General features: G+C 32.5%; 3 protein-coding genes across 4 annotated transcripts in view; 1 reads left to right on the top strand and 2 right to left on the bottom strand.

Annotated features, from left to right (window-relative positions):
- Positions 1-243: 243 nt before the first annotated feature.
- LOC131851958 (uncharacterized) lies at positions 244-4,943 on the bottom strand. The gene is made up of 6 exons (XM_059202517.1): positions 4,934-4,943; positions 3,005-3,880; positions 2,198-2,767; positions 1,558-2,115; positions 1,007-1,116; positions 244-466 (listed from the first exon to the last, which is right to left on the bottom strand). Exons 1-6 carry the CDS (start codon positions 4,941-4,943, stop codon positions 245-247), a joined length of 2,346 nt encoding a protein of 781 aa, XP_059058500.1. The 3' UTR covers position 244.
- Positions 4,944-5,128: 185 nt separating this feature from the next.
- LOC131852060 (small ribosomal subunit protein uS3m) lies at positions 5,129-7,013 on the top strand. Its single transcript, XM_059202657.1, has 4 exons — positions 5,129-5,296; positions 5,378-5,567; positions 6,040-6,140; positions 6,786-7,013. Exons 1-4 carry the CDS (start codon positions 5,270-5,272, stop codon positions 6,972-6,974), a joined length of 507 nt encoding a protein of 168 aa, XP_059058640.1. The 5' UTR covers positions 5,129-5,269; the 3' UTR covers positions 6,975-7,013.
- An 11,016-nt stretch (positions 7,014-18,029) lies between these two features.
- Positions 18,030-18,621, bottom strand: part of LOC131851976 (CCR4-NOT transcription complex subunit 6) — a 180,946-nt gene continuing 180,354 nt past the window's right edge. For both annotated transcript variants that reach the window (XM_059202536.1, XM_059202537.1), the window contains exon 12: positions 18,030-18,452. In XM_059202536.1, coding sequence (XP_059058519.1) covers positions 18,373-18,452 — 80 coding nt within the window. In that variant the 3' untranslated portion in view covers positions 18,030-18,372. The remainder of the gene's footprint in view (positions 18,453-18,621) is intronic.

The following is an 18,621-nucleotide window of genomic DNA, read 5'->3' as shown; positions in this document are numbered from 1 at the left end:
ACAACATGATGGTGTACAAAATATCAGGTGGAAATAATAAAAAAAACACCGAGTATGAACTTTGTGAAGTAACATTAACATGTGAGGTAATTGTTTAGCAGTGGATATTGGATAGGTTGGCAATCATTACAACCTGACTGATGCCTAAATCCGTTATTTTATTATATTTGCAGTCAGTCAATCGCGGTAGTCTTATAAAATAGGCAACCGCATCTCATTTTAGGAAATTAATAAAGCCCATCCTTTATTTTGCACACTCCTTTAATACGTCTATAACTTGTTGGGATATCTTGAAGAAATCTTTATATGTATTATTATTAGATTTCTCATCTCCATTGGTTCTCCTGAACTCGTCTACTGAAGCGTAAGTTGCTACCAAATCACGCAGAATATCTCCTACGACGTCTCTTAATATATTAATTGTAGGTCGACCATTATTCTCAGCAATTTTCAGAGTGGCAGTCCCCTGCAGGATATCATTAAAATAAACAACTTACACCAGCTTACAGGTATCTGTTTATACCAGACAATCCCATAGTTCCAAAATAAAGGTATCCTACATATGCGGTTTAAATTCTTTAGAGTAATAATAATATAACTCTTTATTGTGCACAGAAAAAAATACAAAAAAAGAATTGAATATATCGATGCTAACCAACAGGCGGCCTAAAGCAATCTAGCGCTTAAAGCAATCTCTTACAGACTACCTGGGAGATTAAAGCTTTAAGTAAAGGAAATGTAGGTGGCGCACTATAAAGATAGAAATAGATAATATATCAATACAAAATACATACATATATTAATAATTTATATTACGTTATTAATATATTATAATATCAAATGAGGGAAGATAACCAAAACTTTTCATTAAAGTGCATAATTGTTATTAAGTATTCAATGAAAGTACATATGTCTTTTCTCGAATCTTAGACCTTATACATCTTAACCTACTCATATATTGTCATTTTTTAATAATTAAGTTACGATAACTTCAGAAAAGCCTCACCTTTATTTTCCAGGAGTTGAGAATTTCACCCAAAGCAGTTCCTTTATGCTTCGCGTCCACTCCCTCGAGACTCTTTTGCAGTAATAATAAGTGATGTTTGCGACATACGTCTAAATATAAAAGTTAATAATGTTAATTGTGGATTGTGGGATATGTTTTTACAAAAAAATATTGTAAAATATCAAAGTTACACTTGACATGCCTATGAGTAGGTACATATAGTTAAAAATAGTTAAACTACATTGTTATTGATGTCTCCATCCATGAAGTGTCAATCAGAAATATAAATAGAGGCAGAAAGTTTTAGTTCGAACTTACGACCTTTGCGCTTTATATCTAAGTTGTAAGCCACTAAGTACCTAATATTGATATAGATTATTTTGAAGTCATGTCATTAATTGTCTATATTATGAACATATTTCTTAAAGGTTAAAAACATGTTACTGATATTTTACACTGGGGCATTACGATTACCGTGATTATTATTTATGTGTCTCCAAACTCGAATGGAGAGAAAATAATATTTTTAGACAAGGAATTTACATATTTACCTTTTTTGCAATGTGTTTCATCATCTCCATTTGGACAATGATTTCTCCCATCACAAATACTATCGATGGGTACAAAACTATTTTTCGACTCTTCTTTACAATAATACCTTGTTAACTTTGGTTCAGCGGAACAAGCCCGTGAACATTTTTTGGAACATTCAGGCAAAGCACAGCGGCCATTCTTACAAAAGCAACCATTCGTTGCTAAAATTCGCTCGTTGCCTGTATTCGAACGTTTTAAAGCAGTTATCAATTTCTCATTCAATGACATTAAAAACTCATGGGCTTCGTCTATATCTTGAGAATGTACGGCAGTTTTATTTACAATATCAATATAAATCGAAGTTAATATTTCAAAACTAGATTCTCTGGCTGCTTTTATTGACAATATGTCGGGTTTAAGTTTTACTGTGAGTTTTTGTAGCTTCTCAGTAGAGGCATGTAACGACAACAATGAATTCCGAACTGCAGCATATTTTTCAGATACCGCCTTAGTCGCTATAATTTTAAGTATTGTATTGTATATATCCACTGATTCAAATTTTGCATATGTTACTCCTGAAAATACAAATGAGTGAATAAATATATATTTATTATTACCTAAATTATATATAAAGTGTACCGATATACTAGTACTTACCAAATATGCATCCCAATTCATCTGTTTCGTCATAGCAATCAAGTTTGCCATCGCAAAGAAAGTCTAATGGGACACTTGAGTTTTCATCGACTGCTTGACATCCAAATCGGCCCAGTATATATTTTTCCCAACATACACGTCGACAAATAGCAGTGCAAGTGTTATTGGCGCAAAATCCTTTATCGCAAGTACAATACTTCAAAGGCATTCCAAGATCAGGCTCATCTACATTTTCACTTACTAAACCTGTGTATCTTTCTGAGGTACCAGCGTTGCGACGACTATAATTCCGTGGACATATTGAACCTTCAAGAGCTGAAGATAGAGTACTTAAAACCGTGGCTACTTCATTTACTGTCTTTTTAATTACATTATTTCCTTGCATTTCCTCTAGTTTTTTTGTACTCGAATATTTTTGTATAAAGGTCAATTGACTTTTTAGAACATCGCTCAAAACATCATTTTGTTTTCTTAGAATAACATTATCTACTTCTGTATTTACACATGTTCTTAAAACCTTAGATTGAATTTCCAATATTATAATGGTTGCGCTCTGTACCTTTTCAGCAGCTAGAAAACGAAGCAATTTTAATGTGACTCTATAATCAATATCATTTCAGCTGCTTGTCCACATTTTTGTATTAATATTATTTTTATTTATAATAAATTGTTATTTACAAGTACTTATAAATTATAATATTGTACTTATAAATACTACAAACAATTTATTATTATAAGAATGAAAATAATAATTTAATACATACCGTTTCACTATGATTTTACGTGCTACGAATATAATGTACCTACCTTGTGCTACACAGTTATATTCATCAGATCTGTCTCCACAATCGAAAACTCCATTACAAAGTTTATCTACAGTTATAAAGTTATCTTCGATGGCACATTTCAATTGGTTAATAGTTTTTACTTTAGAACATGCTTTGTCTACTTCTTGTTCACAAGACAAACTGTTGTTTAAGTCATTTGAATTTAAATATTGGTTAGTTCCTGAATTCAATGTTGTTGTACTTGAGTCATCATTTAGATAATTTTTCTTCGTAATAATTTCAGAACTAATGGATTTCTTACTATCTACATTATAGCTATTAACAAAATCAATATGCATTCGTCTACTATTATTCGCTAAAGTTTTCTCCATCATTAATTTTACTCCCTGTATTATAAGGTCATTGAAAGTTTTAATATTACCATGTTTATCATGAACCATAATATGTTTTTTCTCAGCTAAATCTGTAATCTTTTCACTCATCTCTTCAATAATTTTTCTTTTATCATCAATTGATATAGCATTTTCTAAAGTTTTTCTAGCCAGTGATTCTATTCTGTAAACAATGTCTTTTATTATTTTTCCTTTGCTGTTAATTTCAGTATTTTGATCATTATTCTTACGGGCAACTTCCCAATTAGATATATTACTATTATTCTCCTTCTTTGTGTTATTTAAAAAAATTGTTTTTATTCCTTGCATAATAAGTCGAATATATTTATCACCACGAGTACCCAATGAATCTCCAGTTTTTTGCAATTTACTTTCGAGCTTCTTCAAAATTTTAATCTTGTCGTCGTAAGAAGTTTCTGGTAATGATTTTAATGTAAAACTATGCACCTTTTGTATTATTTCGTTCGCTATATTATTTTTTATTTTAATATCGTCGTTTAGTGCTAAAACAATTTTAAGAAATAATAATTAATTTACGCATTTAATACAAAACCCCTCCGATCGTCTAATTCAAACGGGGACCAATTTTACGACGGCCTGAGCCGAAGTTCGAACCCCTAACAGTGCCCTCAGACTAAAGTAGTATCCGTCGGGCGAGAGTTGGCCTTCAGCCGCTCCATAAGTCCTTCCGCGGGTTTGAAGTGCCATCTGCACTCGCCCCCTATCGTCCGGTAAAGCTGTAAAGGCCAGCTGCGGCCAACAGCATTAAAGTAGTCCGAAAAAAAAAATTAATACAAAAAATGACAATATCTATGTAAATTCTATTCTATGACTTATTCTAGGGAATCGGTTAGCCGATGGAAGCTAGGGGTATCAGTAGCATTTTGGCCAGCCTTTAGTAATATAGTTTATTTTAAATCCTCATTTTATTTTTAAGAAAAGCATTGGTTGGATATTTTTTTGAAACAGCATGAGTGTTTTCCGGAAGGAAAATCCTCTGACATGAAATTGAGAACAAATAATAAATTTGTAGTATACATTAGTTATGTTGATATACTTAGACATCGATGACTCTTACACTACACCCTATATAAGCTCAGTAAGTACATACCACTGCAGTAAGAAATAAAGAATAACAAAAATGCATGTTGCCAGTAAAACATTATTTTTAAAAGCAGTAGGTCTATAGTTCAATGTGAAGCTACCCATTATATTAACAAAACACGAGATTATGTAATCACCAATTAAAAAAGCAATTACTGTTATTGTTAGTAAGATTTATGTTTATTGAACAATTACCATCAAATTGTTATCGAGAAACGTAAATAAGTAAGTATTAGGGATAATGCTTTAGGCAATTTAATTTCTTATATCTACTAGTCCTATATAAAGTTCCATTACATCAATCTACAAATAGATGCCTGTTTTAGGTTCCGTTACTTTATATAGTCCCCAATAAGAGTTTCCAATAGTTTATTATTATTTATTACAAATGGCGATGAGATCTTTATATGTATAACATGCAGATTAAATTAATTGTTTTATATGCCTTTTACCTTTTGGCATGGTTTTTTAATTTTTATAAATAAATGAAAATGTTACTTTGTCAACAAGACATTCAGCCTGTATGGCTTTGTACCTTCTTTGTGCCTTCTTGATATGTTTGTCGAAAAGAACTGTCTGTCAGTCAAAAAGTCATATTCAATCCGCTGTCATTCAAATGTGTCAAAAAAAGTAACCTATTTGTTAGCACCTTTATTTTCATTTGTTAAGTAATAAATCTAAATAAATAAATTTATTTCTATGTATCACAACTGTTGAAACCGATACAAATCGGTCAATTAATTGCATTTATACATTATTGTGTTGCATAATAGCTATTAACAAGACTAATGAATTCCTCTATAAGATTAGCGCAGGTCTTTTCTCATCATGACAATCTATTACTATAAATTCATATAAATTTTTTGTTAATGTTAAGAAAATTATTTATTAAACAGTTGCAGAACTCGTTAAGCAGCCTTCTGTCACCAGCATTAGCCTCACAAATACATACATCAACACCATTATGCCGAGTTGTGTCAGGAAAATATCGCATAACCAAGAAAAGAGACAGGCCGCTTACGTACGAAATGGCTAACCCCCCACACTATATAGCTCATCGGAAGTCGTGGAATTCTTGGAATACATGTATGTAAAAATTCCATTGTTATAGTAAACTTTTTACATGCAGTATAACTGCCTGCACAAATGGTATATGCTGGCGGGACACAGTAGAGTATGATCATAAAGTCAGCTCAGTCAGCCCGGTAATGGCAAATTGGCCAGAAATTAACTATGATTGTTTACTGGTGGATTTGTTAGGAGCTCTACCTTATATTCCTAGGAATTGGACTACTGGTATTAACAATTTCTATCCCTATATTTGTCAGTTAGATAGATTTGCAAAAAAAGAATAGTTTAGTTGCTTGTTAGTCTTCAAATAAAGTAGCATCTGGACTGATAAATAAAATTACATTCATAAGTGGCAAAAAATATTCTATAATATTAAATGATTTTGACTTATACTTTTGCATATCAATTTATAAATTTGAAGGTATGAGTGCTGAATAGTGTGAATTCATGAAAAATGTTCATAATTTTTTAATGTCTTATTTTTCAGCTAGTTTAAAGGATGGGCTTAGAAGATCTGAGACAGCTGTAGAAGATGAATTCATTCGAAGATTCATGACTGGCACATGGCATGGTCTTGTTTGTAGTGAAGTTAGTATTTTATTTGCATAATGTAATTATACAATATTACACCTATAATATACAACAAAAACTTCCTGCTGGTCACACACAACCATAGAGAATTTATTGTTCTCATTTTATTCCTCATTTATTGTCTATTCTACTCTTGCCTAAAGTAGAAAGAGAGAGAATATAGTTTCATGCTAGTAGAACTGTATCAATGTCCTATATGATTTTACTTTGACTATATATATATATATATATTATCAACATTATACAAGTACTGTGTGAAAGACAATATCAATTGGAGAGAAACCTCAAATGTGATCTCTAATAGAAAATACTGCTTCAATCTCAAATTGTACATAAATAAATAATAGCAGTGATGATTTCCCAGGTTAAGGCCTAAGGCCCTAGTAACCTTCGACACTATTAACTCATGTATTATTATTACTTCAGGTTTCATGCCTTCCTACTCTATATATTCCATGTTTATTAGGCCTAATAAATTTAACTGGAATTTCCATTTCTACAATTAGATCAATCATCCATTTTAGAGATTAAGACAAGAACAAACAGGCAGACAAATATTTATTAAATTAAATTTTTGATGTATATATATCCTATTCTATAGATTATATGAATGGTTTTAGTAAATGCTTGTTCTCTTTACAGGTAATAATAAAACGACAGTTTAATCATATACGGGTGGCAGCAATCATACGAAGAGCTGTGTCTCCAACGAAAATGTATTTCCTACTTGGCTACACTGAGGAGCTGCTAGCCAACTGGCTTCAATGTCCGGTGACACTTGAGATACAAACTGTCGAAAGCTTCAAGGATGTTGTCTTTAAATATATTTAATTAATTAGTAATTTTGTAGTGTATATGTAAATAGATAGTTTTAAACATAAAATCTATTATTTTTATTGACCCATTTATGTTAAAGAGTTATTTTTAGAAAATAATTTTTGTTCTCTGCTTACATTGTAAGTGACTGTGCGTGATGTTAGATAATAAAACAGCAACCAGTATATGTCAATATATTTGATGGACTGCTGTTCGGAAAAAAATTAATAGACCCAGTAATAAATTTTAAAATATTTAAAACAAAACATTTATCTATAAAAGTGTGAATCATAAGTTTTTCTTATTTTTTGGTAGGAGACGAGACTGGTTATCAACATAAAGACCTTCTGATGATCGCTGCAGTTTAGGATCCTATGTACCAGCAACATTTTTGTGTTGCCGACTCTTGTGACATAAGAAATTTAGTTTGAGATACGGTACTGTATCTCAAACTAAATTTGATACACTATCTAAAATCTTTCATGTATTAAACAAGTAGTTTGGCTATACAAAACATATGAAATGAGGTACGGTGGTAAACAACTTACAATTCTCTCTAAAGATGGAGCTAAGTTAGGCATAATAATAAAGAATAAAATAAAAACTCAAGTATTAAAATTCATATTCTCTTATAATTTGATTCATTCAAATATACATAATGTGTCAACAAACAAAACAGCGAGACACGAGAGGCGAGAGTCTGGCCGCGCGGCCTCACCACCAACTGCCGCTGTGGGCACACACGCACACACATGCACGTACGTATACACACACGAAAGCACGCATGCGTACACGCACGCACACACGCACTACTAGTCGCTCGAACGCTGCATCGAGCCGAGAACGAACTTCTGCACATACATCGTCTTTGTACTTGATATTACACTTACGAATTGCTCGCCACCCGATTTCGCATATAATATAGATACTATGGAATTCAAAATAAGAATTTAAATTTGATTGTTGTTTTAAATTGTAATTTATTCCGTTGTCATTATGTTGATTTTGTTATCTACATCTGGTACTTCGTTTTCGGAAGTGTTAAGAAGCCGTAGTGATTAAACAGGGAACGTCTCTATTATCTATTAAATTTTTAATGATATTATGTAGGTATAACCTATAAGATTTATTTTTTATAAGCAGAGTGAATTGTGTACTGTCATTGAGAGAAAAAAAGTCAGTCGGTCGGTATAGAAATATGAAATGTTATATATAGGACTACCTTATAATATACAATAGGGGACTAAAAAGGAATATAGGTGATTAAAATTTTGTACTTATGTTATTTATAGGAAATCTAAATAATAAATATTATGTTAAAAAGTGTTACAAAGAGTATACCTATATTTTAAAATAATTATAATATTAGGGACCATAGAGAATATTAATGTCACTCCTGCTGTCTGAAATAAATCCTCATATTGCATGTAAAGACATACTATACTATACAGTTTAAGTACTTATATTTTTTTTACTAACTATATTGTAGAAAGATAAATATTATGTATATTGGCCTCAACGTGTGATGTGATCGTCATTAGTAAAAAAAATTACAACATAAAACTTCTTAGCAGACCGCAACGTTATCAATCTTATGGTAAAATCTCACAATAAAAGAACAACGAAATCGAGCCGCGTCCGTCCCACTGAGAGCAACTGCAACATGCCGTTTACATTATGACAATTTACAAATTTCCATATAATTGTCTATGGTGTCTCTCTCAGATAAATTTGTATTGTCTATCACAGTGACGTAAAGCATTTGTCCTTACATACTAGTGAGTTAAACATTGGATCTTATTATTAAATCAAAACACATTTTGTAAAGTCGTTAAGGTGCTTCAGAAAATATTTTTCATTTCGTTATCATGATATCATTATTTTTTTAAAGTCTCAAACAGTCTTTTGCATTGAGCTAATTCGATAGTGCCTGTGGAATGTTTGTCATGTTACACTTTACTTATAATAACATTAACTGTATTTCGTTTATGTTGTCTGTGTGCGCAGAAGTCCAAACGGCTGACAATACGCGACGGATCGCTCGTTGTTTAGCATTAATCGTTATCGAAATTACATATTTACAAATAAAATGTACAGACAACGTGAAGGCTTCTCGTGGTAAATTCGAAACACTATCCAAAATGTCAACGCACACGCACGGTTGAAACTTCCCCGTCAAGCGTTGCCGACGTTTACGGAACATAGTTGATAATGAGCACATTAATACATGCATGAAATTGAACTTAATATAAATAATATATACAAGCAAATACAATAGATAGGTTTCTAACGGAATAGGAAATAGAAATAATTACAATCGTTCTGAAATCTTAATAAGCCTTTTGAGAAGTTCCAACTGTGTCACATTCTGATTAAATAACTTTGGGATGATATTAATTTTGTAAATAAATATACATTCCAAATACAAAGTAAGTTACAATTTGTGATATTGAGACAACCAAACAATTATACAAATATTAATCTGTTGATGTTTTACATTGGGGCACAATTTGAGCTGAGGCAATATTATGCGAAAAATTTAGGACGTAAGTACAGCAATACATGTTAGCAGGTATATACATAACAATACATATCGGAATCTATAAATTTATTGTAATGTTCCGGTTGCTTATTAAAACTAAAGGTGCGTTTAGATGGCAGTAATGTAATGCAATCTGAATATAGTATATATAATATAGGTAGTATGCATCAGTATATACATATAGTCATGTTCGTGGTATATTTTCTATAAACATTTTACAACAATATAAAGGCAATCGCGTGCTTTTTAACTATTTGCTTTACATTACACATCTGGGCGCGGTATTGGATCACAAACATATGAAAATATAAAAGTCTCTATAGAATTTGTTTACCATACAGTGAAAAAACAGAAGAAAAATGAGAAAAAATATTTCTTTACACAACACAATCTCAAGGTATATTTAATTCGCACACCAATCATATTTATATAAACAAACATGATCATAATAATTCCACTATTTCAATACTACATACTGCTACAACTATTAAGTAAAAATGTCCATCAAAATCCTATTAAAAATAAAGAGATCAAACATGTTCAACTACAAATAAGATAAACTTGTTATAATAAAGCTCTAGTTTCCATAAGCAATGCAAGCGCATCGCAGTGTTCTGTTGGTTTCTTTCAATACTGAGTCAGAAGTCTTCATCTAATAATACCAGGGCTGTAATATTTGTTTTTAATAATATATCGACTCAGAATACAGTCTACTTCAAAATATCTTAATATCACTGCTTCTTGATCTGTTGTGTTATAGATATTACATGTGTATACGATAGTTATTATGGAACAAAAAACTGTAAATGCAATTTATTTTAGAAACAGTGGAATTTTGGGGATATACTAGTATCACTAGCAATTATTAGTATATTATTAAGTATAGTGATTAATTATTACTAGCGTCACTAGTAGACTGTATGTAATATTATTATATTCGAATTGTAGAGTGCAATAAAGGTAAACTGAAATAGGTGGTAGTAGGTGGGTCTGGAATTCTTTCATAAAATCAAATTATTTTTATTATGAATGGCTTGACAAGTGTTACACTGTTTCTAAATATTTAATCAAATTTAGTTAAAGTTCCGACAAAATAACATTTATCCTTTTAAAGCTGGAAGCAGAATCAGTTTCCTTTTTATGGGTAAGTATACGGATTCTGTTTTACCAATTCTTTTCTTTGTTATTTTTAATTTTTTAATATATTTGTTTATTTTTTGATGCAATAATGCTAACATACAAGAATTCCAGGCTCAGACATGACATCAACAACAGTCTTAACATCCTACATTACTTTACACAAGTACTAGAACAAGACCATCATGATATGAATATTAAATCTATCTGTACTTAGAAAATTATAGTGTCAATAGTAAAATTTGATTAGTATAAAACTTCATTTTAACTCCATTTATCCTAAAAGTAATGTTTAATATACCCTTTTTATGTTTTGGCATAATTTCTTTTTACATTCACCCGATAGATTACAAGAGAGACGTTATTTCTATCACAATTGCGTTAGTAACATTTAAAAATTAAATACAACAGCACCTATCGATTGATATACATATAATAATATAATTTAATAAAAAATATTCAAAATTAATTATTCGATATAAATAATCAAATGGGGAGGACAATATATAAGCGTAGTTACAACTATACAGTGGTCCAAATTTTTAATAATTATAAGATAAATGATTTGTCAGATTGTATCATAAATATCACTACACAGGTTCCCTTTCGACAGCTAACACTTCACAACGAGGACTGTGTGCGCGCGATTATTCCCCCTTGGACCATATTGGCCTCAAGGCGACAACGCAGACAGTCGAAACAACCCCTGCGAATCTCAGTGTATGACTAGGATAAGCTTTCCGATCGACGTGGCTCTTGCTTCGATCCCATACCAACCAGCGACCAACATAACAATGCAATTGTTACAAACAGATTGAAACTCTCCTTTGTTGTTACTTGTATACCATTTGACAGTTGCAATTACTTAAATCTCTAATTTAACATAAAATCACGATTATATATAGATAATCGTAACATTGAGTCCAATTTGTTTGTAACAAACTTTATTCAGACAACTGATTTATATAAACCAGTCTCCAACCGCGGTTATGGAATCCTGGAGCCCCGACGGACAATTTATACGAGTGAACGCAAAACATGACAACGTCGCAACTTTCCTTTGCAAGGCCAAAGATGTACTACGACCAGAGGGATTCAAGACATCACACAAGTAAAATACCGACAATCACACATACATTTGTACTACGCCAGTATGCTACCCGCTATTTGTTAAGAACGACGCCCGCCATCGGACACCCCCGGATCAATTAAACTTACTAAAACTAAGAATAATAAGGCGCATTCCCCGTTGTTGCACAATTTTGTTATAGTGTAATATAAGATATATATACTGAGCTGTAAAAGTATTATTTATTATATTATTTATCTGTTTAATATTTCTGGTGTCCTAGTACTTTAGGTTTGTTGTTGTTCTATTAATACAAGAGCTATGTGTTAACATGCACTGTATATTTCTGGTATTTGAATTCCTAGTAGTTGGAAGTTGAGTTTGATCCAGCAAGAACTGTTGTTTGTTCTATACAGTTCTGGTAACCTAGTACTTTATAAAAAAATAGCTAGTTGAGTTCTATTGTGACAAATATGTATTCTATTAATATATCATCTGCTGTACATTACTGGTGTTCTATTTATTAAGGATTTTTCGCCGTCAGTTATCAGCTCTCGTATGTTCTGGTAACAAAAAATATACAAACTGGACACTGAGCATATACGTTGAGTGGAATGCTAATTAAATTTTAGAAGATTTTAAAACTGTTAAAACATATTTCTTATCTATACTACAATATAACCAAATAGCCGAACAACAGGATAAACACCAAAATAAAATGCAACTAACATTCGTAATTTTTGATCGGACCTCCCACTGCACGAATACTGGATTTCTACCACCGAAGTCAAATCTTATAAACTAATGATAAATTTGTGAATTGAAACAAATGTGGGGAGGTACCTCGACCTTCACGTAACCTACTTAACATAAAGGGAATGTCCGGTGGCGAGTTCCGCGGAGAACATTATTTATTAAAAAAAAATTCAGACTTACACTATACTACGAAATCACGACGTACGCACAGAGACGATTAATAAAAAACAACGGGAGGGGAATTTTTGGGACGAGGGAGGGGGGAGGGGAAATAATAAGTCTCGCTGAGATGTTTGTTGTTACACAGAATGTCACATTAACCTAATAGCGATCGCTAATACCAAGCAACCGCTGCCGAGCTTTGTTCTAGACGCCGCTTGTACGACGCCACTACACCGCATTGCGACACGCAACACGTGACAACCAGTACAGACCTTCCAACACCACGACCGTTCACCGCGACCTTTCACCACGACCACCGAACCGAACGCCAACATGCCTACTACGATAACGCCCACTAATATCTAACCAGTTACTACACACACCGATCAGTGAGACAGCATGCAACACGCGTCAATACAATAAACAAACTCCTACATTTATGCTGAATCCATCTGCGGCTCTATTATATATAATCAACGCGGTTGCTAACAAACTCAATTGAAACCTATGAAAATTTACAATCTCCCATTAACATATGTATAATTTCACAGCTGCAGTTACACGCTAAGTTGTGCATCTGTAACTGTCCAAAGAACAACGCAAATCGCAAATCTGTCAATTTTCATCAATTTCAAATGAGAATGGTTAGCAACTAACGTTGCATAATCTAGTCTCTAACCACACAGGGCATCGAAGACTGAACAAACATTGCATAAACTCTTCTATTAAACACAAACGCTAGAAATTAACCAATTACTATGAATTATCTAATAATGAAATATTGACTGTATAAGGCAATTTGACTTTGAAATGTCCATGAATGAATGAAAATAACACCAACATGTGTACGTAATGACCTATATTTACAGATAGTTTATTCGTATTCCAATTAAAATATAAGTATAAAGAACAAAATAAAGTTTCAACGAGGGGCTATAAAAGCATGTAAAAAAGCATTAGAGACGACGAGATGATATTATTCAATAACAGTTTTTTACGCTTTAAATGCTTTTAAATTGTTGTAACTCCCCGTTTAAAAAGATTGTTTTAAATTACAACGAAAAATTCTATGTACTTCACAAATCTCATCCCTATGTCGTCGCACTTGTGAACAAAATTTTAATAAGCATCTATAAAGAGAATGCGTAAATCTCGCTGTTATTTATGAATAACATTATTAAATATCACGTTGTATTATCACTTACGATATCAACTTTATTGCACACATGTGATGTGATGGACACACTATACAGGCAGTGTTCGATTAATAATGATCTATAAAATCTTCAAATAGATAATTAAGTATCAAAAATAAATCGATTATCTATTACGTTATAAAGAACTTTCGATAGTTATTTTACAAACCCGGCCGTAAGCGGTGCCAACGAAATTGTGCTTTATCGTAAACAATTAAAGTGCGTTTTTACATTTATTTAACGCGGATGTAGAATGCGTTTCGTGGTTTGTACAGAGAAAACTATCGGAGTTGCTTTAGCGCAATTCGCTCGTAAAGCACAATCTAATTAGTTTTATAGAATCTTAGCAACTATTGTCGCTAAGTAATAATAATATGTCTGACAGAATTGGGGTCAAGAAGCTTGTAACAAAACAGAGCTCGCATTGTAAAACCAAATTAAAGTCAATAAATTTGAACTGGTACCGTTCATTTTCTATTATGCTTACACTTCCATGAGATTAGACATGAGTAGGCGATAAAAAGAGGAACAAAATACCGTCGACATATCTTCCATCTCGCTTTCATATAACAGTGGCCGTGATGTGAAAGCGAGATAGAAATAGGTGACTTTCTATCAAGAACAAATTTATTAACATTAATTCAGTTTTTGTTGCAATCACCGTTATTTATAAACTTTTTGATACAAATATAACAATACTAAACACCACTAGGTTGGCACAACATATTCATACATACTTGCGAGTAAATATTTACTAAATAAATTATAGAAAACATAGATTAATATATACTTACTGCCAGTTAAAAAAACGATGATTATAAGTCAAACATTTCTCGTCTCACTGATCCTTATACAACAATTATGCGGTCAAAACAAGAGGGAAATCATGAAAATGCGTGTCTATGGGATTACGAGCGGTACGCACATACACTATCAAGTATAAGTTTTATTTTGCGTATTTTTAATTAAACTTCATATAGGTATAATATATTGAGCGAGATTAGTATACTAAACATTATAAATGTTAACATAGTTTAATGTCATTCTTTGAAGATTTTGCACAACCCTTAGATATGTGTTAGAAAAATTATAAAAAAAAAATAGTAACTGACAAATAAATAGCCTGCTCTTAAAGAGTATTTTATGTTTATTAACTGTATATCTTATATATAATAAAATCCTTTTGTTTATTAGTTATTATACAAATAATTCCGAATACGACGCTTTGTTATGTATGGTCTAAATATTCTATGCAAAGTTTAAAACACTATTGTTTTAATGGACACATGTTGGAAATTTCAAATTCATAAAAGTAGTTTGTTTATCATCTACGTCTTACGCCATGTATATGACCTAAAATTTCTATTTACGCCAGTTAATTTTTTTATAACAAATTATTTCAACTTTGGTGGTTTATTGGTTTAGCACACCGCTTTACTTTCGATAGTCGCAGGTTTTATTCCTAGCACGGTACAAACATTTGTACCGGCCTGGGTGTTTTCTATGTGTTTACAAAAAAAAAGTAGCTAAGTATTGACAACTGATACACAGTTGTCTAGTACCCATAACTAAATACAAAATATAGTTACTGGATGACGTTGTGTAAATTATCCAGGGGTATTATAATTATTTCTAATATTACGTCATGAAAAAAAAATTAAATTCAAATTAGTAATTATTAATTCAAATTAACGCACCCTAATGTTAGATCCGCCCGTAGTCTATTCCACTCAAATATCATATTTCCCACTTGCCCGGACCGCTGTATCCATACATCGCATTACACTCCAATAAAATATCATACACATAATAAATACAGTGGAGGAATTTAAAACATTAATTGGTAAATGGACGTTTGACACATTCTCCCACACAAGGACGTCATATTATCATTACACTCCATACATTACTGATGAATATATAAAAGTAGCGAACTGCGCAAAGTCAATTCTAAACGACGATAGCGCACAAAAAATTCACAAACATTATCCAAATGGAAATAGCGCTGAAAACGCTAAATTAATACCGATAAATTTAAAACACGTCATCATTCCTTGTCCATTCCATATCTTCTATCTCGCTTGCACCTCAAGAGTACTTGGATGGCTAGAAAAGGCGAGAAATATAACGTTTTTCAAAGTCAAATTTATTGGCATCAATTCTATACCACTTGGATAATTCACTATAAGCACAGTAGCTTACACATAACGCCATCTACGTTCGGAGTTTGATTTTCGTAGTCAACTAACATTAATTAGCACTTTACCGTACATTCCTCTACTGTACAGTCAATGAAAAACTAAAGCCTAAATCGGACTGCTTTAGTAATTTAGTCTAATAAGCCAGTAATTTAGCAGCAAAACGCATCTGAGAAACAAAACTCCAGTCGACTTGTAACAGTATTTCTATTAATAAATTACTAGATATTTGACTGAATTCTTACTACAATCCGAATTAAGCGTAATCCGTAAATATGCCGACAAACTAGATTGGAAAAATATTTCATCTTTATCGTTTTAAATATAATTTTATTGACACAATAAGCGTAGTACCGAGTGGGATGCACTCGACTTTATTTACTGAACCAATGGTTTATAATTACAACTACTTACATTATTAGATTCGCATGATAAACCACTATGAAACACGTGAAAGGTAAACATTTGATTGCACAAGTTGTATTAACAATAATGTCAGAAAATCTTCGATACATTCGAACTTCAATACTACATTATTTTCCTGTAAACACATCAATCCTCAGCTGTTTCCGATTCACTGGAAAATATTAGATTAAATCAATATATATAATTAAACTGCGTTAAATAGGTTGTTCGAAGCTTAATCTATTTCATATCATATATAAATAACTATTGAGCATACAAAAGTCTACACGAATAACTAGTTAACGGCTGAAAACGGTCCGCAGATGTGAGTTTATTGAGTCTAGCTCCTACACTAGGGATAAAGATGTAACCCGGTTAGTTATTCTGTGCAAAAGAACGCTGGATAATATTATACCTAATTCGGTTAAATTACAATTTAAATAAGTATTTATTTATTTATAATGTAAATTTTTAACTTGAGAAACGTTTATGAGTTAATTAAAAATGTCTAACAAACTAAATATTAATTACAATAGTCACAATTGCTTATAAACAGCATTGTTCTTATCATTTAAAAGTATAATAATGTATATTATAGAACAAAAACAATGGCGTTATATGATTATAATTTCTAATTTCTTTAGTTTTGCTGTTTATTCTATTATGCTTTACTGATGTCTCACCAGTTAGTGCAGGCGGAAGTAAAAAAATAAATAAAAAGGATGCGTATGTTACGTAATTTATTCATTGACATTTTAGAACTGTTCTAAGTTGGCCGCAGCTGGCCTTTACAGCTTCACCGGACGGTAGTGCATATGAAATATAATGGAGGGGTATACAAAAATAAAGTATGATGGATTTTTAGAGATTCACATCTTTAACCGTACCGTATAAATTACAGCTTATAAGACAAAGATGAACATATACAGCCGTCTTTGTCTATAAAGCAGTAAATAATGTGCGCCTAACTCAAGCAACTCAATCATTTACGGTTGAACATAATATATATTACTGTAGTACTCTCAATCCAGTGAATATTCGGTGTACAGCTTTAGCACATACAAATTGTACATTACTTACACAACGACCATACATACATACGAGACGAATGCGTTTTGATTTTGGAATACTGATAAAGTTTGATTTGTATGTAAAAAATATACACGATTTAGAAGTGAATTCATTGACGCATTCGTCTCGCATTTTAAACCCACTAACGACTTTCTATATCGAACATACCTATGTACAGTCACGTTCATAAATCTATACACGATCAACATATATAACGGTTCGGTAAGTCCTCAACGGTGAGATAGGCACATATGGGTCGATGAAGCGAAATTCGATACCATTCCATAATCGAAAATACACATTCATTCATTATAAACTGCCACATAGATGCATATCTCGCAACCTATTATCACAAAATCGTTATTTTACAACGAGCAAAGACCGACAGAGATAGTCATATAAATTTCTTTTATAAATATGTGATGTTTTATTGACGTCGACGACATCGGTGGTGTAGCAGTGTATTACACTGCTTTACCTATCGATGTCGCAGGTTTGTTATGATAGAAACATAAACATTTTTATTCATGATTATTATTTTGATCTAGTTATTTTTGACTACATAACAAAATATTCAAAATAAACAATTACCTACTATCCGCAGCACTTTGCGACTATATACCTCTACTTGTTACTAATGGTATTAATCTCTGTCTCAACTCTACAGCTCGGTAAAATACCGGTGGTGTGAGAGGGTTTACTCGCGTCGGACGTAGAGTATCGTGGAGCGGTCCGGCCCCTAGGTGGACTTCTTGGCGTTGGTGGTGGGGTCCCTGGGGTCCCTGGGGTCCCGAGGGTCCCTGGGGTCCCTGGCGTGCGCGTCGCGGGCGTCGCGTGCGTGCGCGTGTCGACGTCGGGCGGCGCGCGGCGACGCGTGCTACCTGCGCCCGATGAGTCCGTTGGAGTTGCCGCTCGCGCTCGGGCACATCTCCAGCTCCACCAGAAGAGGGAAATGATCTGCGGAAACGACATAATAATTATTATAATCTCTCGGCACAATATACGCGGCGCCATCTAGAGCTTGTGTTATGGGTACTAGACAACTGATATAAATACGTAGATACATTTTTTTATCTCTCAGCATAGTTTACACAGCGCCATCTAGTCCCGAATTAAACACATCTTG

Source organism: Achroia grisella, unplaced genomic scaffold (genome assembly GCF_030625045.1).
Source record: "Achroia grisella isolate CSIRO2021 unplaced genomic scaffold, CSIRO_AGI_Agris_v1 utg821, whole genome shotgun sequence".
Taxonomy (NCBI): Eukaryota; Metazoa; Arthropoda; class Insecta; order Lepidoptera; family Pyralidae; genus Achroia; species Achroia grisella.
The sequence above is the reverse complement of the archived record's forward strand: the minus strand, read 5'-3'. Positions and strand labels throughout refer to the sequence as shown.